Genomic DNA, 27,530 nt, shown 5'->3' with positions numbered 1-27,530 from the left:
CAAACACTGAATTGAAACGGGATATGATACAGTTATCTTATCATGTCTTTTATCATGTGCACCAAACGAACCTTTAATTATATATTCCTTTACCTTACCATTAAATAGTTTTGAATGTGATGAAGTTCCGATATGTATTACAATTTTAATGAATATGTATAATTTTGCTTTTGTAAAAAAAAAAAAAAATATTGTTTTGAAGTTTAAAAAAAAAAGTCTAAAAGTTGTTTCCTCCTTGAAACCAAAAAAAAAAAAAAAATACCTTCTCTCTTATCCGCACTACCTCGGTCCAGTTTCAGCGTCGCCGGAGTTGGTGCTGTTGGTGTTTTCATGTTCTCGCGTTTTCGTCTACCCGACGCGTGTTGGTGTTGTAAGCTTCGTTTGGGGGGTTTTAGTTCGCCGGCCGTTCTTTTCTTGTACGTGTTTGGCTTGGGTTTTCTCTCCTTGTGGTGGTGTTTGGTAAGGATCTGGGCTGAAAACCCCCACAGTGGTTGGATTTCGGTGTTGTTTCTATGGGGGACGACATTGATTGTTGCTGCTCGTCGCTGTTTGGGTGGTGGTGTTGGGTGGTGCTCGTGGCTGGTGGTGATTACCGACTGTTTGGGGTGGTGGTGGTTGGAGACTGTTTGATGTTTTGGGGTGGTGGTGGTGATGAGGGGGTGCTGTGATGTGGTGATGGTTGGATTTGGCGCTGCCGACTGCCATGTATGGTTGATGCTGTGTGCGTTGGGTCTGCTTAGATACTCGATTCTCTGACCATGTCCAAATCTGTTGAGATTTGCAGGATTCTTTTCGAGTCTCTGTTGGTTTCCAAATCCGTTGGGATTTGCAGGTTTTTTGTATCTGGTTGACCTCTACCGTGTTGGTGTTGACTGTTTGGTGGTGGTTGGATTAGCTGTCGGTGTGTGGTTGATGTCGTGTGCGTTGGGTCTGCCTGGATACTCGATTCTCTGATCGCGTCCAAATCTGTTGAGATTTGCAGGATTCTTTTCGAGTCTCTGTTGGTTTCCAAATCCGTTGGGATTTGCAAGTTTTTTGTATCTGGTTGACCTCTACCGCATTGGTGTTAACTGTTTGGAGACGGACTGCAAGCTGAGACGTATCTGCCTAGGTTTTCTTTCTACCGTTGCCCCATCATCTTTGGCTCACAGAGTTGCTTTCTGGATTCTGATGGGCCGATCACTTTTGATTCGAGATCGGGAGTTAGCATCTAGTGACATCTTTTTGGGTCGGATGATGTCTTCTTTGGTGGTCTGGAAGCTGCGGAGTATCCTTCTAAGAATGGGATTAGAGTTGGATCTCTATTAGGTGGTGTTTGTTTTGGTATTTTCATCGGTGTTCCGCTTATATACGGCGTTTTTGATTTTGTAGTTCTCTTTTACAGGTCTTTGTTCGTCTTGTGCAAAGACCTGATTATTAATAATATTATATTTGCCGTTCAAAAAAAAATAGCTTCTCTCTTATCCCTATATGAAAAGTAAAATTATATTTTGGTCATAAAGGTGTAATTTTTTATTTTTGTTATTGCTCTCTTTCTAGGACAAAGAAGAGGTTCTAGCTTGACATCCCGACCAAAAGATGATCAAGAGATCCAATTATAGAATAACTTACATAGTTATTTACTACTTCCTCCGGTCTCACTACTAGAAATCTCACTTTAGATACCGATTTAGCGATCGAAAATCTTAAAAATCGGTCACTAAATCCATTAGTGACCGAATTAGTGACCAAATTTTTGAAGTGGCAAAAACCTTGGTGGCTGATCCATAGTGACTAATCAAGCGACCGATTTGTTTACTATTTTTTTTCCTCAAAGTTTCCAATTTGGTGATTCTGGGCAGTGCCTACTCAGCTTTATGATCTCCCTTGTTGCAGTACAAATATATGGAAAATTTAAATACAGTATATTGTAAACTACTCGTTGTAATTTTAAAAAATATTTAAAATTTTAAAGATAATATATGTTCTTATTTGGATGTATAAGTTGATGGCCAGTTTCATTTTTACAATTAAAATAATAATTTAATTAATATCAATTTGATTAAAATAATAGAAAATAAAAATGTAACTTGTATTGTTAAACAAGTTACATTGGTGGGGATTGCGAACCAATTTCGCCTATTACAAATTTAACGAAAAAAGTGAAAAAATTGACGGCAGGGACCAACATGAAACCTGTAAAAAAGATAAGAGACTAAAAGTGCAATTAAGCCAAAATATTGGTATAGTTAATATTTTATTCATTTTAGAAAATTGAAGGACATATAGTTGAAACATGTCTAAAAGAAAGTGAGTCCAATTTTTCAATATCCTTTTAACATAAACTTTATTTGATGATAATGAAATTGAATGTTGGCAAACAGAACTAACATAACCCTCTAATGTACAATGGATCCTCACAGCTAATGCTCCTAATTTAACAACATAGAGAATTATTTTATTTATTCTTAATAAAAAGCTAATTTAATCCTAAATATACTTTCTAAGCACAACACTCTTCTCTTTGCATCCTCAATTGCTTGTAGAAATTTCCAATAAAAGCTTCAGCTCAATTTAATTAAGGATATAATAATCAAATTTCATAAAAAAATAATGAAATTATAATGGATATAGTTAACGGACTCATGTGCTTAAGTTAAAGAAATAATTATTAAGCTGAAATTTTTTCATAATTTCTCAAATTAAACATAATGGCTTGAAGTTTACTTACAAAGATAAATAATTACCCTTTTATTTCACAGCAGTTGGTATGTGTAATTTAAATTATAACTTAAAATTTGATCATTTTAAGCTATAATTTGATCGACATAATAAATACTAACTTAGTCGTTAAATCAAAACTCTTCTTTATTTAAAAAAAATTCAATCATGTTTGAAAAAATAAATTTTCTATTAAAAATAATTGTGATGCTGATGCACACAATTTATAATATGAGTATAAAAAAAAACACAATTTATAATATGTGATGCAAATAAAAAAAAGTATTAGTGGTAACTGAAACAAAATCAATATTTCTTAATAAAAAAAATCGTGGATGAAAGGCATTTAAGTATTTGAATTATTATTTTTTTTTTTGCTTTCGCACCGGTTTCCGACCCACCAAAGGTGGACGACTAATCCGGCTGTGCGTAGAGGCATGCGCACTGGCCAAGCGTTGTTCCCTCTGGGAATCGAACCCGGTATTCCCCGGATACGTCCTTGGAAGGAGCTCCTTGCCACTAGAGCCCAAGCAACTTGGTTAAGTATTTGAATTATTAGTCAAACAAAAAAAAAAAAGTACTTGAATTGTTTCCTTTATAATACAAAAATTAAATGCAAAATTATAAGAAAGAATGTGGTGAAAGCAAGCATTTAATGAGGACTTATAAAATAAGCCTCAAATTTATATAATAAAGATTTCTTTTTTGTCAAGTTAGCCTCATGATTCCAAATTATACCTAAAAGTGAATAATATATGGAAAAAATGAAACGTATCAATTTGCAATATGTTAACTTCACACAGTTTTACAATTTTTACAAAAAATTACTATTTAGGATGTTTAAAGAGTGCCCTAAAGATACTCGTTAACATTTTACTTAATACATAAAAATAAATATTAGTATATAAGATATTACATAATTTAATATTATTGATTTTTTTAATAATTTTTAATATTAAATAACTTAACATATTAATCTGTGATTAACTACTTGTTTTGGGACAAAGATATGTACAAGTCAATGAAGTCCTAGTTTCCTAGAAAAATCACCAATATTGACCATAAAATTGGGTATTAACATGATATAGTGATATCTATCTAGGCCCCTAGCTAAGAGTCAACATAAGCAAGTATGATAGAAAAACTGTAACAGGTAATAGACAAATGACAGTTGAAGAATACAAATATGCTTTTATCAATTATCTCAGCTGATAGCTTTTTAATACAAAAAGCAACCCTTTGGTGAAGAAGAGTTTATTTTTTCTATATCTCAGATACAAGCAGAAATACACATATATATCTGACATGAAATCAAGTTGACTGCGAGATATCCAGCTAATACTTATACTTTTTTAGGAACATGTAATTGTAGTTAACATATCTATATGCTTCCTATTTGCAAACGACTTTTAATATGATTGGCATCTTCCACGATCTTTTGAATAAATTCATATTCGTACCTGCAAAAGTATGTACAAGATCTTTCAATTCAGTTATGCAGATAGTTTTGAATTTATTCAGTCAGAAAACATATAATGTTTAATATGGCTATAATTTTTCAAAAGAACAAGCTGCCACATAGAATAGAAAACCTGCACTGAAACCTCAAACAAAACTTATACAACAAAATAGTCATGTCTTTCTTGTTAGTCAAATCATGCTTAAATTAATAGCCTTTGGTCATCAACCATACACTCAAAAGTATCCAATAGATTATCCAAACCCTTGTGATTCTCCCCAACTGCCTTCAAAGCAAACACTAACAGCATTATCAGAAGGAAAAAGTAAAACCGATCCAGGACAAACCTCAAGCTCAAATTCTTCATACTCTTCCACATTTTTTTCCCCATTCAACTGCTTCCTTTGCAACTTCTTCACCATAAACCCTTTTGAGAGTGCTTCACATGCTTCAACACAAGACAAAATCTTGTCAAAACCTAACTCATTAGATTCACATTTCTGCATCCAAATATGAGACAAAGATGTAATTGAACCATATTTGGTAATAGTAACAGTAATGGCACAGGTCCTCCATAACCACTAGTTACATCATCACCATTTCGACGGATTGAAATTTTCTTAACTTCATCATTCACAACAACACCACCATCATCATCATTCACTTGATTCACAGTTTCAACCCTAGAATTATTGAAAATAACATCTTCAACATCATTTTCCAAACCAGCACTATCAATATCAATCAAGTTTGAATCTTTATCACAAAACAAATCATGGGCATCTTCAATTTCATCAGAAAACAAACATTTTGACAAATTGGAATCAAATAAGTGAATAAGGAATTGAGATTCAAATTTAACATCAGAAACAGTGGCAATTGTGAGATTCTTGAGACCCATTTTAGCAATTCTGGTAGAATTAAGAGGGTGATTACACTCAAGAGCGTGTTGAAGAATGGTTACATTGATGGAATTAGGGATTGGAGAGGTGAGGATTCGAGAGCAGAGACAAGTTCGAGTGGGTTTGGAACATGAAGGGCAAATTGGTCTTTTGGATTTTCCCTGTGACATTGAGATTAACGTTTTGAGGGATTTTGGTAGAAGGGGTTTGTGTCTGTGATAAGAGTTGAATTGAAATGTGAATTTGGTCTGAGTTAGAGAAAAAGCCATTGTTGGTTTGGGAGGGAAATGTTGGATAAAACCCTAGAATTCTAAGGAAAGGGAATGTGGGGATACGATGTCGTTTAGAGTCTTATGAATCATTTTTTTTTTTTAAAAAAAAAAATAGTAGATTCATATCGGAGAGAGAAATTCGAAAGTCAAATTTCGACCCCTTATTAGATTTCATTCGAGTTTTCTCTTTCATGATTTTTTCATCTGGTGTTCTGTCTAGTGCGGAGTTTTTGTTTTGATTTTTCGTCTTGGTACGATGTTTGTTTTTGTTCAGATTTGCAGGTTTGTTTTGATCCAAATTCAGTGCAGATTCAATGACATTAACGTTGCAGATTCAAATACATTATTCCAGACATTTGAATTTTTGTCCTATCAATTCTACCACTTGATCAACCAAATTTTTGATTGCACAGAGAAGGAGTGAAATGCCAAATACCTCCCTTTGAAATTTCAAAATTCGTCAAATACCCCATGAAATTTGGAAATAGGCAAATAGCCCCCTGAAATTGTAAAACTTCAATCAAATTGCCCCCTGCTCCATTTACTGCGTCTATTTTGATGATGTGGCTGTTAACTGCATATGTGCCACGTCACATGAGGGGAGAGGGGGGGGGATTGATCAGGATACACGTCACATGGGGGCGGGGGGGGGGGGGGGGGGGGGGGGGGGGGGGGGTAATAGATGATAAACTCTATGACTGAATAGCAAAATAGCAATAATATGTGAACTTTCAATAAACTCTCTGACTTCTCCATACATAACACACAGATAATTCACTGAATTTCTGTATTACACATGCAGAAAGGATACAAGGGGCAGAAACTCAGAGGTTTCACGGCTCTAAATTCACTGCAAAATAATTTCTATTTTGGATTTAAGAAACTTCTTCAAGTTGGCAACACGTAGTTTCGATTGTGGCTAATGTAATGTCCCTCAGGCCTATTTCCAGTGCAGTCTGCAAGCCCCATCTGACACCCATTGCTTCGGCCAACATTGGTTCCACTGAGATAAATTCTCTTCAACCTGTTTTAACTGCCATGATGCCATCCTGTTACATTATGCAGAAAACATCCAGTATCGACGATGTGTACATCATAGTGTTTTGATTGACTTGCTCAGCTGGAACTGGTTGTTGTTCCGATTGTCGCCTTAGGGTCACTCTTGGATTGGCTTCATTGTATTCTTATGGATTGGCTTCATTGTTTTAGAGAAAGAGCTAACGTTCGTACCTTACATAATAGCTTTTATGTGGTTAATCTTCGATATGCAAAACAATCTTTAATATGATTAACATCTTTAATATGATTAACATCTTCTATCAAAAAAAAAATCTTCTTTCAAGTCCATATTATGCTCTTCGTATTTGCAAACGACTTTTAATACGATTGGCATCTTCCACGATCTTTTGAATAAATTCATATTCGTACCTGCAAAAGTATGTACAAGATCTGTCAATTCAATTATATAGATAGCTTTGAATTTATTCAGTCAAAAAACATATAAAGTTTAATATGACTATAATTTTTCACAAGAACAAGCCGTCACATAAAATAGAAAACTTGCACCTGAAACTAAAAACAAAACTTTAACAACAAAATATTCATGTCTTTCTTGTTATTCAAATCATGCTTAAATTGATAGATATAAAGAAGACCATATTTCTTTTTTAACAAGTCACATGCTTTTAAAAAGAATGGAATTATACTATATGATGTCCTTAATCTATCACTGGCAGAGTAAAAAATGGTTATTATATGGAATAATACAAATAGAAGTTTTTTGAAGTATATTACATACCCGGTTGTATAAGCCTTTCCGGATAAATTAGACACTTCAAACAAAGCTGACCTCCATTTCTGCACTCTTTCTGAGTTAATTCCAAAATTATTTTCATGTCGATCCATGTCTTTGCCATAACATTTTCTCAGATGCCTTATGTCTGATGGGTCCACTTTGTAAAAGATAGGCCAAACTAATTGATTCTTCAACTTCATACACTCACGAATCTTGACAAGTTCTTCAAGACACCATGAGGAATTTGCATAGGTTTCAGATAAAACAATAATCGAAAGCCTCGATGCTTCAATTGCATTTACAAGAGAGGGTGAAATTTGGTCTCCAGTATGCAGTCCTCCATCATCCATGAAGGTCTTGAATCCCGCTTGAGATAAAGCTTGATAAAGATAACCTGTAAAAGAGTAACGTGTATCTTCTCCTCTAAAACTAAGAAAAATTTGCCATTTGGCCATTGAATGTTTCAGAATATCTAGTGTTGTTTTCCATTCTTCAATTGGTCTACTTTTTAAGAAAGATCCCACATCTTTAATTGTTCTAGGTAACCCTTCACATTCTAAAGCAACTTCATATGCCACATTCAATAAGTCAAATCTCGAGTATTTCTCATCATCATAAAAACATGAATGTTTTTGAAACAAACTCCAAGCTTCCAGTCTAGATAAAGGATCAAGTTGAATCTCCCTTTGACCGGACAACAAGTCACAATCTTTTTGGCAACAAGTGGTCAAAAGAATCTTGCAGCGATTACTATTACAAGGAATGCCTATATCTTCTGGGTCGAATTTTGCTGGAACATTATCAAAAATGACTAGAATTGGACAATTCATACTTTCTATTGTTGAGAATATTTCTCTGGCTCTTCCAGATTCACTGTTTTTATCAAATTTCATATTTAATGAGTTAGCAATTTCATCTTGCATTGTTCTAATATTTGAATTTTGGGTTACCTTGACAAATAAAACCTCATGAAAAATCTCTAAATACTTTACTTTTTTGACCATTGCTTCCACCAATGTTGTTTTACCCGAGCCCTGGCTACCATACAATCCAATCATAGAACTATCATCTTTCAATGCCACAAAAAGTTGATCGGAGATCTTCTCTCTAGAATTAAAACACATTAAATTTCCTGAAGAGAAGTGTTCTAAACTTGGAATTGGAGTTGAAGATTCCTGAATGTAATTTCCTGAAGGTACTTTCGTGTTCTGTTCCATTACTCTTTTCAACAATTTTTTAAATTGTTTTCTTGTTATTGCTTGTGCCGACAGATTCTCCAACTGTTGTATGAGTATATCTGTTTCCTTTAGCCACTCAAACACAACATCGCTAACCTTTCCAGTTTTATTATGAGTTCTTTCAATTTTGTCACGCACAAAATCTCGATGTGTAACCACTCGGTTCTTTTCTTTTTTGAAATCAACTGGAAAAATAATATAGAATAAGTATATGTATATGCATTGCAAAATTTTATATAGAAATATGTAAATCAGCATAGTTTTTAGCGTGCGTGTGTATATAAGGGAGAAATCAAATTACAATTAGTAGTATTTGAATAATGTTACACTGTTCAAATAACACTTTAAAGAATATAAATTTTAAAATCTAATACCTATAATTAATTGATAGTCGTTTTTTTTTGACGGATTAATTGATAGTCGCTATTAAATTAATTATAGGTAATATGCTTTATACCTCTCAATAGAGCCAATCAACATTATGTTTAATTTTGTGAAGGGAGAGGACTGCACTGAAAGTCCTGAAGATAACATGGTATTTTTCTAATTTTTTTTTGTTAAGTAGTTTAAAATCCACCGACAATTTGAAAGTTTATATCATATATAGATTATTTATGTTAAATTTTACAAAAATTTAAAATCGTTTAATATGTTATTGAAATAGATTAAGATTAATGGTATTAAATAACATACCAAATAATTTTCAATTTCTTTAAAAAAAATTATGGATAATCCATATGATATAAAATTTCAATCCAATGGTGAATTTTGTAAAATTCGTGTTCGTTATACTATTATTCATTAATTTGTGCACCATAAAAGACTTTCTACACTATTGCACATCAGCCAAAGCCTATATATATATATATATATATATAAGACCCAAGAGGACTATTTTTAAATGATTTATGAAAATATTATAAAAATATTAATCCTTTTGTAAAAAAAAACATATTTAATCCTTAAATTAAGTAAATATATATTTTGAGCATTATGTGAAATATATGGTGGATTATAGGATGAGGGCTCTATTAAGTCCCTCACCGGTGTATCATTTAATTTCACTGTTCGATTAAATTAATCTGCTTGATCTAATATTTCATCACCACACTAGATCCAATTTCTAAATCTCACTCTTTCTCTCTATGCTTGAACTTTTTTTCCTCTATGTTTCCCTCTCCATTGCCTATACAGTACTCTTTTAAATCTTAATGATCTTTTTGGCCATGTGAAGTTGGAATTTAGTGCCTAGGACCAACTTGCTACGTATAAAAAAACACTTTTTACAATTGTTTTGATTGAATTAGCAGTTTATAATGTTGCTTTCCAATTTTAAGTTCGAATGATAATAAATACTAACATGTTTCTCTTTCGATGTCAATGTTTTGGGCAAATGAGTTCTCATTGATTATAAGATGCCATTGAGAGTTTGGAAAAAACTGGTTTCTATTATAGAGCAAAATTTGGTGGACTTTGTGAAATTTCACCATTGAAGCATCATGGGACGGTTACACAATTGGAGAGAGGTATAGACATGATTGTGTGTGGGAATATGTTGATGTTCTAATGTTTATCTTTAATGAATCTCAACCATTAACCAAATCGGATGGTGTATTTTGTCTACCTCACCGGTGAAGGACTTAATAGAGCTCTCACCCTAGAATCCACCAAAATATATATAGTATAAAGAAAATAATTGAAGTGAGCGAAAGGAAATTGAATTTTTTATTAAAAAAAAAGAAAAAGAAAGGAAATTGAACTCACCCGTATTGTTGCAGCAGCCTGACATTAAGGATGAGTGTAGTGTGAATGATTGTTTCTTAACTTCAAATTAAACAAGAAAGTCAACAAATAAAAGAATAGGGAAAAATTGAAATACTCACTTTACCTTATATTTTCAATCACCCGTAAGCTTACAATTAGTAGAAGGGATAGGTAGGGTACAGTCGAGAAGGTAGCTAGTGTGTTAATTCAATCTTATCTTAAAATTTTGAGGTATATATTATTTTGTTGATTTTTCAAACATTTGGAGACTATGAAAATGAAGCAGAGGGAACAAATTGTGAACTATAAATCATTTTTAACATGTAAAGCATCTAGATATAGAAAAAATGCATTTAATAATACAAAAAATTCATTGTTTAAAAAATTAAAAGCATAAATTTTAAGAAAATATTTCTACATTTATCTTCTTAATATTAGTCGGTATTTATTAGCATTTTCCAACATAGATAAAGCGAAGGTTGACAAACAAATTTTCACAACAATAAACTGTCACAAAAATATAACAACTCTGCATTGAAATTCAAAACAATACTCATTTTTTAAGCTATGATCTATACGTGTTGTTGGTTCGATATTTCTTTTAATCAAAAACAAATTTAAATAATAGACTTTGTTTAATGTGTATAAGTAAATTAGTCTTACACAATGCAAATATTTATTTTTTATTTATCTTTTACTATTTTATCAATAAATCTCATTATATTATATCTCAATTGATCTAATAACAAAAATATACTTATGCATTCCCCTGTCTAACAAAACGAGCCATGGATTCTGGCTTCTTGCACTAAATCATATGCTTCATAATTTTGATTTCTCCTAATGTAAGTGCCTTGCTAGATGATTTTCAATATGATTGACATTCTTTCAAGTCCATATCTATATGCTTCGTATTTGCAAACGACTTTTAATACGATTGGCATCTTCCACGATCTTTTGAATAAATTCATATTCGTACCTGCCAAAGTAGGTACAATTTCTTTCAACTCAGTTGTACAAATAGTTTTGAATTTATTTAGTCAAAAAACATATATAACGTTTAATATGACTATAATTTTTCACAAGAACAAGCACAAGCTGTAACATAGATTAATAGAAAACCTGCACTGCAACTAATTAATTTCTTGTTACTCAAATCATGCTTATTTTGATAGCTGTAAAGAAGACCAAACTTCTTTTTTAACAATTCACCTACCTTTAAAAAGAATGGAATTATACTATATCATATTCTTAACGGCCATCACTAGTAGATTAAAAATTGGTTATTATAGAATAATGCAAATAGAAGTTTTTTGAAGTATATTACATACCCGATTGTATAAGTTTTTTCAGATAAATTAGACACTTCAAATAAAGCTGACTTCCATTTTTGTACTCTCTCTGAGTTAATTCCAAAATTATTTTCATGATGTGCCATGTCTTTGCCATAATGTTTTCTTAGATGCCTTATGTCTGATGGCTCCACTTTGTAAAAGATTGGCCAAACTAATTGATTCTTCAATTTCATACACTCAAGAATCTTGACAAGTTCTTCAAGACACCACGAGGAATTTACATAGTTTTCGGATAAAACAATAATGGAAAGCCTTGATGCTTCAATTGCATTTAGAAGAGAGGGTGAAATTTGGTCTCCAGTTTGCAGTCCTCCATCATCCATAAAGGTCTTGAATCCCCCTTGACATAAAACTTGATAAAGAAAACCTGTAAAAGAGTAGTGCGTATCTTCTCCTATAAAACTAAGGAAAATTTGCCATTTGGCCATTGAATGTTTCAGACTATCTAGTGTTGTTTTCCATTCCACAATTGGTTTATTTCTTAAGGTAGATCCCACATCTATAATTGTTCTAGGTAACCCTTCACATTCAAAAGCAATATCACGTGCCACATTCGATAAGTCAGATGAGGAGTACTCATTATTTTCATGAATGACGGAATGTTTCATGAACAAAAACCAAGCTTCCTCTGTAGATAAGGGATCAAGTTGAATCTCCCTTTGACAGTACATCAAGTCACAATATTGTCGGCAACATGTGGTCAAAAGGATCTTGCAGCGATTACTATTGCAAGGAATGCCTACATCCTCAGAGTTCCAGTAACTTACGCCCTACTACCATTGAATCCAATAATGAAAAGGCTACCTCGAGTAATATACTTGATGGCGATTTCAGCAAGTGTACTGAATCGTACAAGTAGTAAAATTAAAACGGTAAGACCGAGTGTCGAACTCAAGGATCGCGTTATACTGTTAAATTGTATTTTTGTAACTTAATTGAACAAAAGGTTCCGAGTTTTTTTGTTTGCAATAATGAAATTATAAAAACTAAAATTGATTGAACTTTAATAATAATGAAAAGGTCAGGGATGAGTTCCACTAGACTACTATTTTGAGTTTATGACTTGATTATGACTATTGAATCTATTTATTAAATTATTACCGAATTCTCTAATTTATTCGTGCCCTAATTCCTTAGTGACAGAGTCATTAATCCTAATATAACCCCTAATTCCTTAGTGAATTTAAGATTAGAATTAACCATAAAATTATGGTTGAATGTGTAGAAAGTCACTAATCCTAATATAACCCCTAATTCCTTAAGAATTCTTAATTGGTTTCAAGGGTTTGCATCTATTCCTAGACTACAAAGGCAAGAATTTCTTATCTCAAAGCATTCATAAATTCAACTTCCGTATCACAATATGAACCACAAATCAATTTAACGGTGATCAATCGATAAAAGCATTAAGCACAGATATAAGAAAAATAATTCAATAGATTTCTTCAATAATCATAAATTAAATCATATAATGAAAATTATCATCTAGGTTTACTCATCTCTAACAATAGGAAATTTAGCTACTCATAATCTTTGATTAGAGATAAAAGAGAAGTGAGAATTACACATAAAATTATGGTTGAATGTGTAGAAAGTCACTTGAATCACAAAGCAATTGCTCTCGGCGTCGTTCTGTGTGCGTGACTTCGTTTTTCCTCTCTCAGTCCGTCTCCCCCTTTGCTGCAGCGCTGGTTCTTTCTTTTATATATATGTGTGAGACTTCCTTTTCTTTCTGTTTACGTCAAACCAAAGTCCACTTCCTTGAATTTTTGTTTCTTTTTTTCTCCAAGTGATGGTTTCTTCTTTGGGCCAGGCCAGTGTGGCCTTTTTCTTGTTTTATTCATTGCACCCCCTTTGACTCAATTAAAGTATTACTTATGTTTCTTTCATCACAACTTTGACGATAATGCTTCACTCAAACGATTAACCTGTTTAGCTGGACTAATGAAACAAAACAAAAACTACGCAATATGTCCGGTTAATAATATATAAAATTGAAGGCATAATCACATAATTAGCTCATGAATTCAAAAACCACAATTTATTCAAATTGACTCTAAATTAAATATTAATTAAACTAATAAAAACCACTAAAATTTAACTAAAAAGACTCCTAAAAATTATATTTGATGAGAAGTTATCAATACTAGATTATAGTATCTGCTGCAAAATTTTATATATAGAAACATCTAAATCAACATAGTTAAACAAAATTTTATACTAGATTTTAGCTATTTTGAGCATTATGTGAAACATATAAAGAAGAGAATTAAAGCGATAGAAAGGATGTTGAACTCACACTTATAGTTGAAGCTGCAGGCAGAAAGGATGATTCCAGTTTGCATGATTGTCAAGTGTGTTGTGAATCCATTACTTTACTCATCTATATCTACTTGTATTTGTAAGATTTTCCAATCTTTGCATTTAATGCACCGTTTGAAAAACTCAAGTTGCTTGCTTGACAATTGCTCGACTATAGGTAACAGTTTGCTCAGCCTCTCATCTTTACATCGCCTTTGGTCTCTAACCATGGCCTCAAAAGTATCCATGAGATTATCCAAACCCTCGCGATTCTCTCCAACTGCTTTCAAAGCAAACACAACGCTCTCAATGGTTGACAAATTAATAACCAGCTTTCGGCTGATTCCTCACTTCACCATATTAGCTCATTTCATTCACTTCCAACTTTAAATGCGGCAAAATATTTAAAGCTACATTCACATCGAAGAGGAAAAATTTGAGATTCAATTCTTGACCTCTCAATAATGTCTCTAATATCTACTAATTTATTACGTCTCTAATATCTACTAATTTATCTCTATTGGACTACTTTTGTTTTCATTCATTACATTACAATCATCAAAATTCATTTGTTTGGTTACACATTTTTATCTGATGTAACACTTATTTTATAAGAAAATCATTTTTGTTTGGTTACACATGTTTGGAAAATACAATCAACTTTTAGTAGTATTATTTTTTTTGGACTAATTTAATAGTATGATTTAATTCATGTTCATTTTCATTTCATTTTTAAATGTAGAATTACTTATATTTCAAAGTAGAATAGATGAGCCACTTGATCAACTAAATTTCAAATCCACTCTCATATATGTATGTTGGTTTCCAATTGAGATGCAGACAGCACCAACTAACCTTATAATTTGACAGTGTTGGAAGAAATGATCATATGTTTCATTCCCTTGTTTGCAAAGAGGATATAAGGGATCCAAAGCTATGAAGCATGAAAGAGATACAGATAGAAACTCAAAAGAGGACATAGGAATATATATATATATATATATGTCAATAAAAGAAATAATAATTGTGAACAACTCAAACACATCATTCATTTTGAAGTCTGTCATTCAACCACTGATCATTGTTTGTACCACATCAGTTGTAATAGGCAAACACTAATAATAGACAAATGATATCAATTACTCCTATCTCTGATAGCTTTTATACTTTTTGGGGTACATGTATGAGTAGTCAACATATCTATGTTCTTCGTATTTGCAAACAACTTTTAATAACATTGGCATCTTCTACGATCTTTTGAATAAATTCATGTTTATACCTGCAAATTCATGTTCATAACAAACAATATTCAAATTTCTTCACAAGAACAAGCTTTCATATAGCTTTCACATAGAATAGAAAACCTGCACTCAAACTAGGAGCAAAACTTAAACAACAAAGTGAACATAAAGAATATTAAAACTCTTTTAGTTTGAAAACATAGAATATTATCAATATTAAAAACATAAAAAAAATGATTATTATAGAATAATGTAAATGGAAGTCCTTTGAAGTATATTACATACCCGGTTTTATAAGTTTTTACGGACAAATTAGACACTTCAACTAAAGCTAACTTCCATTTTAGTACTTTCTCTGAGTTAATTCCATAATTATTTTCATGGCGAGCCATGCCTTCGCCATAACATTTTCTCAAGTGTCTTATGTCTGATGGGTCCACTTTGTAAAAGATTGGCAAAACTATTTGATTCTTCGATTTCTTACACTCCAGAATCTTGACAAGTTCTTCAAGACACCACGAGGAGTTTGCATAGTTTTCAGATAAAACAATAATCGAAAGCCTTGATGCTTCAATTGCATTTATAAGAGAGGGTGAAATTTGGTCTCCAGTATGCAGTCCTCCATCATCCATGAAGGTCTTGAATCCCCCTTGAGATAAAGCTTTATAAAGAGAACCCGTAAAAGAGTAACGTGTATCCTCTCCACTAAAACTGAGAAAAATTTGTCATTTGGCCATTGTATGTTTCAGACTATCTAGCGTGGTTTTCCATTCTTCAATTGGTTTACTTCTTAAGAAAGATCCCACCTCTTTAATTGTTCTAGGTTACCCTTCACATTCAAAAGCAATTTCACGTGCCACATTCAATAAGTCGAATGAGGAGGAGTTATCCTCATCATCACGAATGCCTGAATGTTTCATGAACAAACTCCTAGCTTCCTCTGTAGATAAGGGATCAAGTTGAATCTCCCTTTGACATGACATCAATTCACAATCTTGTCGGCAACAAGTGGTTAAAAGAATCTTGCAGGAATTATCATCACAAGGAATGCCTATATCCTCTGGGTCGAATTTTGCTCGAACATCATCAAAAATCACTAGAATTTTACGATTCATACCTTGTATTGTTGACAATATTTTTCTGGCTCTTCCAGCTTCACTATTTTTATCAAATTTAATATTTAATAACTCGGCAATTTCATCTTGCATTGTTCTTATATTTGTATTTTGAGGTACCTTGACAAATAAAACGTCATGAAAAATCTCTAAATACCTAACTTTGTCGCCCATTGCTTTCACCAATGTTGTTTTACCAAAGCCCTCGCTACCATACAATCCAATCGTAGAACAACTTTCATCTTGCAGCGCATCTAAAAGTTGATCGGATGTCTTCTCTCTATAATTAAAACACACAATATTTCCTGAAGCGAAGTGTTCTAAAGTTGGAATTGGAGTTGAAATTGGGTCAGGTAATTTCGTGTTCTGTGCCATTACTTTTTTCAACAATCTTTTAAATTGTTTTCTTGGTATTTCTTGTGCATTCAGATCATCCAATTGACTTATGAGTATATTTGTTTCCTCTAGCCACTTAACCACAACATCGCTAACCTTTTCAGTTTTATAACGAGTTGTTTCAACTTCTTCTTCTTTTTAGTACACTATCTCGATTTGTAACCAATCGGTTCTTTTCTTTTTGGAAATCAACTCGAAGCAACAGTAACGCACACCCTCGTACCACTGGAAAAATAATATAGAATATGTAAATCAGCATAGTTTTTATTTTAATCCGATGGCTATTAACGAGTCACTTATAAAATCAAAAGATTCTATTAATAAATTAAAGGATCCCATTTTTTTTTTTTCTTTGCCTCCTTTTCTTTCCTTTTATAAGGAACGTATATTACTCAATGCTCAATGAAACACAATTATTTTGTTTTAATGGTAGAACAGAACGTATTTTGATTTTTGGGGTTTGATTTGCCTCCTGATTCTATTAATAAATCAGCACAATGAAACAAAAATTGCATAGTCAAAATTACCCAATGCTCAATCAGCTGGGATACCCAAAATGCCAAGCAATATACACCAGAGTTTACAATTATATGAGAAATCTCAAGCAGCAAACAGAGCAACTAGTTGACTATGCAATTTCTCCTATGATTCCAAATAGTTGTAAACAGAGATTGTATGATTCCAAATTACGTTGTAATTTGATCCCTCCTTATATATATATGGAGATTCAATAAGAGCATAAATATCGCCTGCAAATTCATAGTTCCTACAGTGTGCTTCACGTTTCTTGTGTCAGACTAACCGATAATTCACTTTTAATGGACGTGCATAATAATAGTGGTGGATCGTTGGTATGCAGAAGCACGGTCCTTAACAATTGTTGGACCAATCAATTAACAGAATGAATTAAACTTATATTGTAAAGAATGCAGTGTAAGGTTATATAATTTGTAATTGTGGGGTTCAGTGAGACCTATTTGAGAGTTTTTGATGAGTTGTATGGATATTTAAGAAATGTGGTTGAATTGTTTAAATAATTGGGAAGTGTGAAATAATATAAAGAATGAAATGGTCCCACTTAAAGAACTCATATAAGTTCATGGGATAATGGTGCTCTAACATCTCTAATATTTAGTAAGCTATTTCTATGGGACTACTTTTGTTTTGTTTGATTACATTACATTATAATCATCATAATTCATTTGTTTGCTGTCAGCTAGCCTTATAATTTGACAGTGTTGGAACAAATGTTCATGTTTTTCCTTCCCTTGGTTGCACAGAGAGGACATAAGGTATCCAAAGTTATGAAACACGAACACATAAAGAGATACAAATACATACACTGTCACGTCAACATCAATAAAAATTTGAAAAAATGATTTAATTTAAAAATGTAATTATATGTGTCGGTATGTTGTTGGTGTCAAACACAAATGTGTGTCAGACACAAAAATGTCTAATAAAAAGTGTCTGCTTTATTGATTCGCAAAGATTTTTTTTTTTTCCTCTACAAATTTGCTCTAGTGGGACGAATGTTTTTGTAGCTCTCCACAAATTTGTTTTGAAGATCCTAGTTGAGGCGTTGAGCTAAGATTGGAAATACATATCGTAGTGCTTATGTTAGTATCATAAAAAGACAGAAAAAAAGAAGATAAAATCAGGATAAGAATTTGAGTGTTCAAAGATATTTCTCTTTATTTTAATAACATAAAAATAATGTATACAGGAATATGTCGATGAAAGAAATAATTGTGAACAATCCAAACACAGGACAGTGATATTGAAAAAATTGAACACTGCATTCAACAACTCAATGTTGGTACACATCAGTGGTAATAGGTGAAGGAAAATTGATACGATAAAAGCAGCGGAATTTTAAAATTTTCCTTTTGTGATCCTTACGAATGGTCATGAATTGTGTTTAGAGTTTTACCTTTTGGTTCGAAAACTCCCTTTAAATCACGAACGGCTATCGAACACTTCGAATCACGAACAAGGTCACGAACAAGAACCTCGAACCGTCACGAACAAGGTCACCACCAAGTCACCAACGAATTTGATCACAAGCGTTAAAGGTATAACGCCTCTAGCCAGTCCACACGAACAACAACCTTCAATGGAGTGCTAGCTCCAATGGTTTGAAGGGTTAGGAGAAAGGAGGCACAAAATAAGGATTAGGGTTTTTCACAAAAACTCTAGAAAGGTGATTAGGGTTTCTCAAGAGAGGAGAGAACAAAGGCTCATGAGAATGAGTAACAAAAGTGTGTAACTATTTCTCCTTACCACAAGGGTTCTATTTATAGAACCACTTGCCATGGCAAAATTACACTAAAGCCCTTTTAACTAAATGGGCTATAGTGGGCGCCATTCTCATGTAAATATGTCTAGTACATATTTGCACCCCCTTCTTGCTACATCATACCATATGATGTAATGCTCATTTTAATTACCATAATACCCTTATCATATTTCCTTATTTCTCCAAGGTGCACCGTACCTTACGGTGTTCCAATCTCACTAGATTGTTCTTATGTGTGTGACCCTGTAGGTTTCCGTAACAATGACAATTATAATAAATCACTATTTATTACAATAAACAGTGAGCGGTATCTAGCAACACATCACTGCTACTCAAGTTACGAGAAATTAACATGTGATCTAAACATAACCTCTTGTGATAATATCAGTGTGTATAATTACCCCTTTGACCTTTATGTCTATATTGAACACAAAACATACTTGGTGTCATCTTTGTCCAGTTCAATATTGGGCCCATGACATTTATCCTGTTATGCAGGATTGGCAAATTCCATCTAGGTCACTACTGTCCCTCAGCATGCTTTGTGAAGTACCCATCAACTGCCTTTATGGTTATCCTGTTACGGACAACGTTAGATCAGCAACAAAGTACTTGACTCCACATCTAGGGTACAAAGTGGTTTCAGGTCTAAGGGCGGTTTACACCATTATCACCATGAGAGTAACTTATGACACTTTGCATAACTTTGCATGTAGTACTCTCATAGCGGGTCAATCCAGTATAAATATTACTCCTAATATTTATACCTACGTCAAGACTTGATAACTCCTTATCCCATGATCCATGAGATGTGATCATCAGTCTATCTTCATAATAGTCTTTATGCTTTAAGGTTATCCCCTTTACCTTAAAGCTCGACTACGGATACTTTAAGAATAGTGTCCTTATGTTTAATATTATCTCATGATTAAGTCACACTTAATTATTAAACGGACTTTCTATTCTAGGGACTTCATTATTTTGCAACCTTACAAATATAATAAAGAAATGCCATATTTATATTCAAACTCCTAAAGCAAATACTATGAAAATAGATTGGCTCTTAGGGCTTACTCCAACAATCTCCCACTAGCACTAAAGCCAATCTAGGTTTCTCTTAATACCTATAGACTTAGTATGCCCATCACGCTTCAACTGCGCAAGAGGCTTTGTTAGTGGATAAGGAACTATTTCCTATGTTGGTATCTTACGTATCTTCCAACGTTCTATTTCGATCTCTATCGAAATATATAAGTGTCTAAGTATATTCATGAATCGTCGGTGAGATCTATTTTCAAGTGTTCTTGCAAGATTAAACTATTACTATCACTAATGTGATTAATGTGACTTGTAACACCGGAAACATATCTTTAGCTCAATCATGAGCCAAATGATCCAATCTTAAATACTCAACTTATTTAACTGAAACAAACATATTACGAAGCTTATCTTATAGCTTTCAATGCTTGTATTCAGCCATGATATACAATACATTGGTATGGAAACTTCCTTCATTATAACTTCCTTATAATGATCCTTCCCATACCTATCTATTTCAAGAAATAGGCCTTAGTTCCTTTAAGGTCCTTAGGGATATTCTTGAAGGTAAGTTAGTGTCAAACACTAATTTCAATTTTGGTACATAGGTTATTCCTAACTCTTTAGGAATTCTTGCCTAAGTGTTTCATCAAGAGTTATTTTCCTAGTGATGTCTCACATGTATAAGAAAAATGTCTTGATGATTAATATGATATCAGATATTATCACTCCCACTAAAACTTTGTATGCACAAGATTTATATTTGTCCTTCATTTGTTTTCCACAAAACTTTCAAAAGGAACAAATATTCAAATTTATTCGATCTAATCAAAGTTAGATAGGTTTGTCCTTGTTAATTTGTTTTCATAAAACTTCATAAAAGGAACAAACAATAATTTAATTTTCTGAGAACTCTATCTAATCAAAATTAGATAGCTACAAGTTATATACCTTTCTAGCATCATTTGGATCAACAAAACCCTTACGTATATGTCCAACGCATATATATGAGGTCATTCCAATTAAGGAATGCAACTTTGTTATCCATCTACCAAAACATGTAGTACAACATTTAGCAGAAGCAATCAAATATTATAAGGTATTCTTAATACCATCCATATCAGTGTTCAAAAAGAATACTCACTTTCATCGTATGAGTCTTACTCATCTTGAAGACATAACCATTATCTACATAAGGTTAGTGTATATGGATTCTGTATGAGATTTCATGGCATTTAGCCACTTCTCATAATCTAGATCGTCTTACGACCTTTTAGAAAGTCAAAGACTCATCTTCCATGAGAATCATATCACATTGCTGAGTCATGATAAAACCATACCTTGTAGCCATATGTGATATGTTAGACTTATCTTGAATTTGTGCAACTTTAAAACAATGGTTCTTCAACAACCTTGAGGAACCGGTTTGCATTCCCTTTTAAATAAATATGTTTTGTGGTACTTGAATTTATTCAAGTTCTATATCACTCCCACTGTCTCTTTTAGAGACACACTCCCACTAGAGGAATGTTTCAAACCTAGCAACAAAACAACCTTTTGTCCTTAAGAGTGATATAGGACCAATATCCCTTTCTTTAGGATATTTCCACTTATTCATTCATTCATTTGGAATTAGATTTATCTAATAAATTTTAATCCAAAATTCTCATAAAGACAAACTTGGTACTCTTACCTCCATATCGCATATGGTGTCTTTATGATCATTTTAAAAGGGAACTAATTGTGGGTGAAGATTAATTATAAGTAAAGAGATTTATAGAAAGAGTCAATATAAAATTAAACTATCCTTAAATCATGTCAAACATGATGTGATAAAATAGTTATTATAGTCTTTTAATTAAGTATTTACTGATATGACTCATTCATATAACTTAAATACTTTTGTCGAGTTCTATTTTCTTCATTGTTGAATTTCTTTGACAAATTCAAAGATTTCTAATTGGTGTCATACACCTACCAACATCTAATGATTTTAATCATCAATGTTAATGAAGTAAAATAAACTCAATATACAAAATATGTTTAGTGGTCGACATACATCTCATGTATATTGTTCAAATAGGTCATGCGTTATTTTATTGACACATCGAATATTTGTACTAAACAACAATGCTCTTGATATATTTAAGGTCCAAATCATATTTGGCTCTTATCACGATTGTTATAGATAACCCTATCAAGACCATGGAACCCTAGTCCATTACTTGACTTGGAGTAATAGTATAGAAAACTTTGCTTAAATGATAGGACCATTACTTGTCTTATCATTTAAGGCTACAATTCATATATTGTCAATACAAGATATACAATTGCTACTTCTATTACTAGATGGAATTCAATAACAATTATTGTGTTCCATTTCAAACTCGATTTTAAGTCATTGCATAAGCTCTCATTATCAATGAAACAATTTTCATTCTAGATATGGGTTGACTTAAAATTATAGCCAATGTTCTAATTCTTTAAGCATCTCTATTTTCGAAAAATTGAGATTCAACATCTTGTATCATATACTTTTGATGTAGAAATAGAAATTTTGACTTTCTATAACAATATGTGCATTATTGAAGTCTCACTTCATACTTTTGGTTTGACTCTTCCAAGAACTATTTACGTCATTTTTATTTAATGGTCTAACCATAGCCGTTCTACTTTGACAACCATTTTGTACTATTCAAATAAGAGGAATATAAATCTTATTTATATTATATCTCAAATCTTTGATAGTGCAAATTAATTCTCATTCAACTCAACAAATTCCGGTAGATATTCAAAACAATTTTGTCTATATCTATTCCATTATAATTTGTTAGATTGATCCTATGACCAACTTTTTGATCCATTGAGAAATTTATCATACTCTAAAGTTCTTTCAAAAGGATCTTACTTGAGATTAAATGATCACATCATTTATTATATATTCTATATCTAGACGTCAACTTGATGCTTCTAACAAGTATCCCTTTTCCAATCTAGTTATGGTAGGTTGTTCACAGTTTATAGTTCAAGACTTATAGTTTTCTCGCATTTGAGAACAATTCTCAATTTGTACCAATACAGAAACTCCTTTCTGAAAATCTTGTCCTTCATAAGGACAACTTAATATGTATTGTATTTCGAAATTCTAATTACAAAGATATGTAAGATATTATGACTAAATCATATTTAATTTGGTCTTTAATTAAATACGCTCCCACTATTTTACTCAAAACAAATGACCCTCATCATTTGATTCGGAAAATCCCGTTGGAAGACTTTCTAGTGGGTCGAGATCCATATTTCACCTTGTCTTAAGTCCGCGGTGGGCGGATTACACAAGACTTAGTTATTTAGGTAGGAACTCCTTCCAATTGTATCTCATACAATTCTTGAATATATCAATTGGGTGAATAACTCCTTATTCTAATTCATCTTATGAATTATTCCCAACCATTGCTTCTTAAACTCATGTAATCTCATTATATTTGTTAAGTTAAGTTTGACCCTTACTTTAGAAGTTGGATATTACAATTATCCCATCGCACCTTACCAATATAGAGTATGCACTTCGCGGTGGGCGAACCTACATAGTTCGATACTAGTCTTGATGAGTTCTAAAGCTTGGAAAGCGTAAACTTAATATTCACATATTTTATTATTAAAGAGAATGCACTCCGCGGTGGGCGAACCTACATTTTCTTTATTAATCTCTTATGTGTCTCTTGAGGGATTTTATTTAATTTGATCTCACCGGCTTATTTATCATATAAATCGTCACTCACATGCATCAACATACATAAATAAATAAAATGAAACAGTTATGGCCCATAGCGCATTTGTTCTCCCAAGCCAATGAGAGAACCTAATCTAACCTAAAACGATCTATACTTCTCCAAGCATGATCTCCAAAGTTGACCTCCATTGTTCTTCTTCTTCATAATATTACATAATAATATAAAAGAATACTCGTTTTACATACGAGGGAGTGGATGAGAAGAGAATATAGAGAATAGAGATAAGGCACGACACGCAGGCCGTATTTAAAAACCAAATGCAATAAAATAAATAAACTAAGGCCATAACCGATCATCAAATATAATAATAACAAACAAACTTTATTATTATTAAAGTCTCATAATTAATTAAATCCGGCGATTGATCAAATCAGGTAAGTTTGATTCAAATATTTAATTCACAATTAAATATTTCGAATCAAAATTTGCTAAAATAAATAACATTATTTTAAAGTAGAATTAAATCTTTTGACAATTCTCCAAATATGGAAAATTATTTAATCAAAACCTTTTTGAATAAAATATTTCCAAAATTGGTAATATTATCTTTTAAAACAATTTTAAAAGATATTTCTAGAGATTTGAAACGATTTCATAATTAAATATATTTGTCAAATATGGAAAATTATTTAATCAAAACCCTTTTGAATAAAATATTTCCAAAATTGATGATATTAAAACAATTTTAAAAGATATTTCTAGAATTTTGAAACGATTTCAAAATTAAATATATTTATCATCTACTTTTCGCATCAACACTTGATACGTTTTGCAAATCCTAATTTTAATGACACAACATTTGTGCAACCCTTTCATGCCGTCAAAATTCCTTATGACCAAATTCAATCCAATTGATCAACATGTCATTGTTTCACCATACAAATGTCGGATTCCGAAACAAATGAACACGGCTCGCTTTAATTGAATAACTTTCATAATAATTTTAACGAAATTACTAACGGTATATCACATACACCATTTTGCATTACGGTTACTTATATCATATATAAGTTTATGGCCGTTCTTGATTGTGTAACCTTAGGACAATTAACATATCGCATGCTTCACCATACAAGTGTCGGATTCCGAAGCCGTTTCAATGTTAATTACCCAATTCATACACAAAACTTACATCACATGTAAGTATTGACCGTTCTTGTTCGTGTAACCTTAGGACAATCAACATATCGCATGCTCCACCATACAAGTGTCGGATTCCGGAGCCGTTTCAATGTTAATCATCCAATTTATACACAAACAACCGTCAAATTTTAATTACTCGATTTTAATCTTTTATTAACTGTTTTAATCATATTAAAACTGAATTCATGAATTTAAACAAACATCAATTCATGGTTTCGTAAGTGGCTCTGATACCACTGAAGGAAAATTGATACGATAAAAGCAGCGGAATTTTAAAATTTTCCTTTTGTGATCCTTACGAATGGTCATGAATTGTGTTTAGAGTTTTACCTTTTGGTTCGAAAACTCCCTTTAAATCACGAACGGCTATCGAACACTTCGAATCACGAACAAGGTCACGAACAAGAACCTCGAACCGTCACGAACAAGGTCACCACCAAGTCACCAACGAATTTGATCACAAGCGTTAAAGGTATAACGCCTCTAGCCAGTCCACACGAACAACAACCTTCAATGGAGTGCTAGCTCCAATGGTTTGAAGGGTTAGGAGAAAGGAGGCACAAAATAAGGATTAGGGTTTTTCACAAAAACTCTAGAAAGGTGATTAGGGTTTCTCAAGAGAGGAGAGAACAAAGGCTCATGAGAATGAGTAACAAAAGTGTGTAACTATTTCTCCTTACCACAAGGGTTCTATTTATAGAACCACTTGCCATGGCAAAATTACACTAAATCCCTTTTAACTAAATGGGCTATAGTGGGCGCCATTCTCATGTAAATATGTCTAGTACATATTTGCACCCCCTTCTTGCTACATCATACCATATGATGTAATGCTCATTTTAATTACCATAATACCCTTATCATATTTCCTTATTTCTCCAAGGTGCACCGTACCTTACGGTGTTCCAATCTCACTAGATTGTTCTTATGTGTGTGACCCTGTAGGTTTCCGTAACATTGACAATTATAATAAATCACTATTTATTACAATAAACAGTGAGCGGTATCTAGCAACACATCACTGCTACTCAAGTTACGAGAAATTAACATGTGATCTAAACATAACCTCTTGTGATAATATCAGTGTGTATAATTACCCCTTTGCCCTTTATGTCTATATTAAACACAAAACATACTTGGTGTCATCTTTGTCCAGTTCAATATTGGGCCCATGACATTTATCCTGTTATGCAGGATTGGCAAATTCCATCTAGGTCACTACTGTCCCTCAGCATGCTTTGTGAAGTACCCATCAACTGCCTTTATGGTTATCCTGTTACGGACAACGTTAGATCAGCAACAAAGTACTTGACTCCACATCTAGGGTACAAAGTGGTTTCAGGTCTAAGGGCGGTTTACACCATTATCACCATGAGAGTAACTTATGACACTTTGCATAACTTTGCATGTAGTACTCTCATAGCGGGTCAATCCAGTATAAATATTACTCCTAATATTTATACCTACGTCAAGACTTGATAACTCCTTATCCCATGATCCATGAGATGTGATCATCAGTCTATCTTCATAATAGTCTTTATGCTTTAAGGTTATCCCCTTTACCTTAAAGCTCGACTACGGATACTTTAAGAATAGTGTCCTTATGTTTAATATTATCTCATGATTAAGTCACACTTAATTATTAAACGGACTTTCTATTCTAGGGACTTCATTATTTTGTAACCTTACAAATATAATAAAGAAATGCCATATTTATATTCAAACTCCTAAAGCAAATACTATGAAAATAGATTGGCTCTTAGGGCTTACTCCAACATAGGCAACCACTAATTGGCAAATGACAGTTGAAGAATGCAACTCTGCTCTTATCAATTAACTTTGATAGCTTTTATACTTTTTTGGGTACATGTATGAGTAGTCAAAATAACTATATGCTTCGTATTTGCAAACGACTTTTAATATGATTGGCATCTTCCACGATCTTTTCAATAAATTCAGATTCGTACATGTAAAAGTATTGTACAAAATCTTTCAATTCAGTAAAAAACATAAAAGTTTAATATGACTATCAAATTTTCACAAAAACAAGCTTTCACATGGAAGACAAGATTCCATTAACAATCATCATCACTAGTAGATTAAAATTTGATTATTATGGAATAATGCAAATAGAAGTCTTTTGAAGTACATCAAGTTGAATATCCCTTTGACAGTACATCAAGTCACAATCTTGCTTGCAAAATGTGGTCAGAAGGATCTTGCAGCGGTTACTGTTACAAGGAATGCCTAAATCTTTTGGGTCAAATTTTGCTCGAACATCATCGAAAATCACTAGAATTGGACAATTCATACTTTCTATTGTTGATAATATTCTACTGGCTCTTCCAGCTTCACTATTTTTATCAAATTTCATATTCAACGAGTCAGCAATTTCATCTTGCATTATTCTGATATTAGGATTTTGGGTCACCGTGGCAAATAAAACCTCATGAAAAATCTTTAAATACTTAACTTTCTCACCCATTGCTTTCGCCAATGTTGTTTTACCCGAGCCCTGCCTACCATACAATCCAATCATAGAACAATTATCATCTTTCAGTGCCACGAAAAGTTGTTCCGATGCCTTTTCTCTAGAATTAAAACACACAATATTTCAGAAGAGAAGTACTCCAAAGCTGAATTGTGGTGGAAAATGGCTCAGGTTGAGTTTGTATTGAGTGTCTTCATTTTTTCTAGCATTTCATCGTACATCCCATA

At 32.6% G+C, this 27,530-nt stretch overlaps 2 protein-coding genes and 2 pseudogenes across 2 annotated transcripts; all 4 read right to left on the bottom strand.

Annotated features, from left to right (window-relative positions):
* Nucleotides 1-3,844: 3,844 nt before the first annotated feature.
* Nucleotides 3,845-5,901, bottom strand: LOC123910164. The gene is made up of 2 exons (XM_045961228.1): nucleotides 4,507-5,901; nucleotides 3,845-4,160 (listed from the first exon to the last, which is right to left on the bottom strand). Exon 1 carries the CDS (start codon nucleotides 5,328-5,330, stop codon nucleotides 4,638-4,640), a length of 693 nt encoding a protein of 230 aa, XP_045817184.1. The 5' UTR covers nucleotides 5,331-5,901; the 3' UTR covers nucleotides 3,845-4,160; nucleotides 4,507-4,637.
* A 131-nt stretch (nucleotides 5,902-6,032) lies between these two features.
* Nucleotides 6,033-10,384, bottom strand: LOC123910157 (annotated as a pseudogene).
* Nucleotides 10,385-11,030: 646 nt separating this feature from the next.
* Nucleotides 11,031-12,264, bottom strand: LOC123890729 (TMV resistance protein N-like). Its single transcript, XM_045940387.1, has 2 exons — nucleotides 11,462-12,264; nucleotides 11,031-11,109 (listed from the first exon to the last, which is right to left on the bottom strand). Exons 1-2 carry the CDS (start codon nucleotides 12,154-12,156, stop codon nucleotides 11,031-11,033), a joined length of 774 nt encoding a protein of 257 aa, XP_045796343.1. The 5' UTR covers nucleotides 12,157-12,264.
* A 2,722-nt stretch (nucleotides 12,265-14,986) lies between these two features.
* LOC123890720 lies at nucleotides 14,987-27,297 on the bottom strand (annotated as a pseudogene).
* Between the last annotated feature and the right edge of the window lie 233 nt (nucleotides 27,298-27,530).

Source organism: Trifolium pratense, linkage group LG1 (assembly GCF_020283565.1).
Source record: "Trifolium pratense cultivar HEN17-A07 linkage group LG1, ARS_RC_1.1, whole genome shotgun sequence".
In the NCBI taxonomy this organism is placed as follows: domain Eukaryota; kingdom Viridiplantae; phylum Streptophyta; class Magnoliopsida; order Fabales; family Fabaceae; genus Trifolium; species Trifolium pratense.
The sequence above is the reverse complement of the archived record's forward strand: the minus strand, read 5'-3'. Positions and strand labels throughout refer to the sequence as shown.

Bases quoted from the DNA above. Each gene is read 5' to 3' on its own strand.
- LOC123910164 (XM_045961228.1), bottom strand. From the start codon at position 5,330: ATGGCTTTTTCTCTAACTCAGACCAAATTCACATTTCAATTCAACTCT.
- LOC123890729 (XM_045940387.1), bottom strand. From the start codon at position 12,156: ATGTACTGTCAAAGGGAGATTCAACTTGATCCCTTATCTACAGAGGAA. The intron at 11,110-11,461 runs GTATGTAATATA...CTACTTTGGCAG, and splicing joins GAAAAAACTTATACAATCGG to GTACGAATATGAATTTATTC.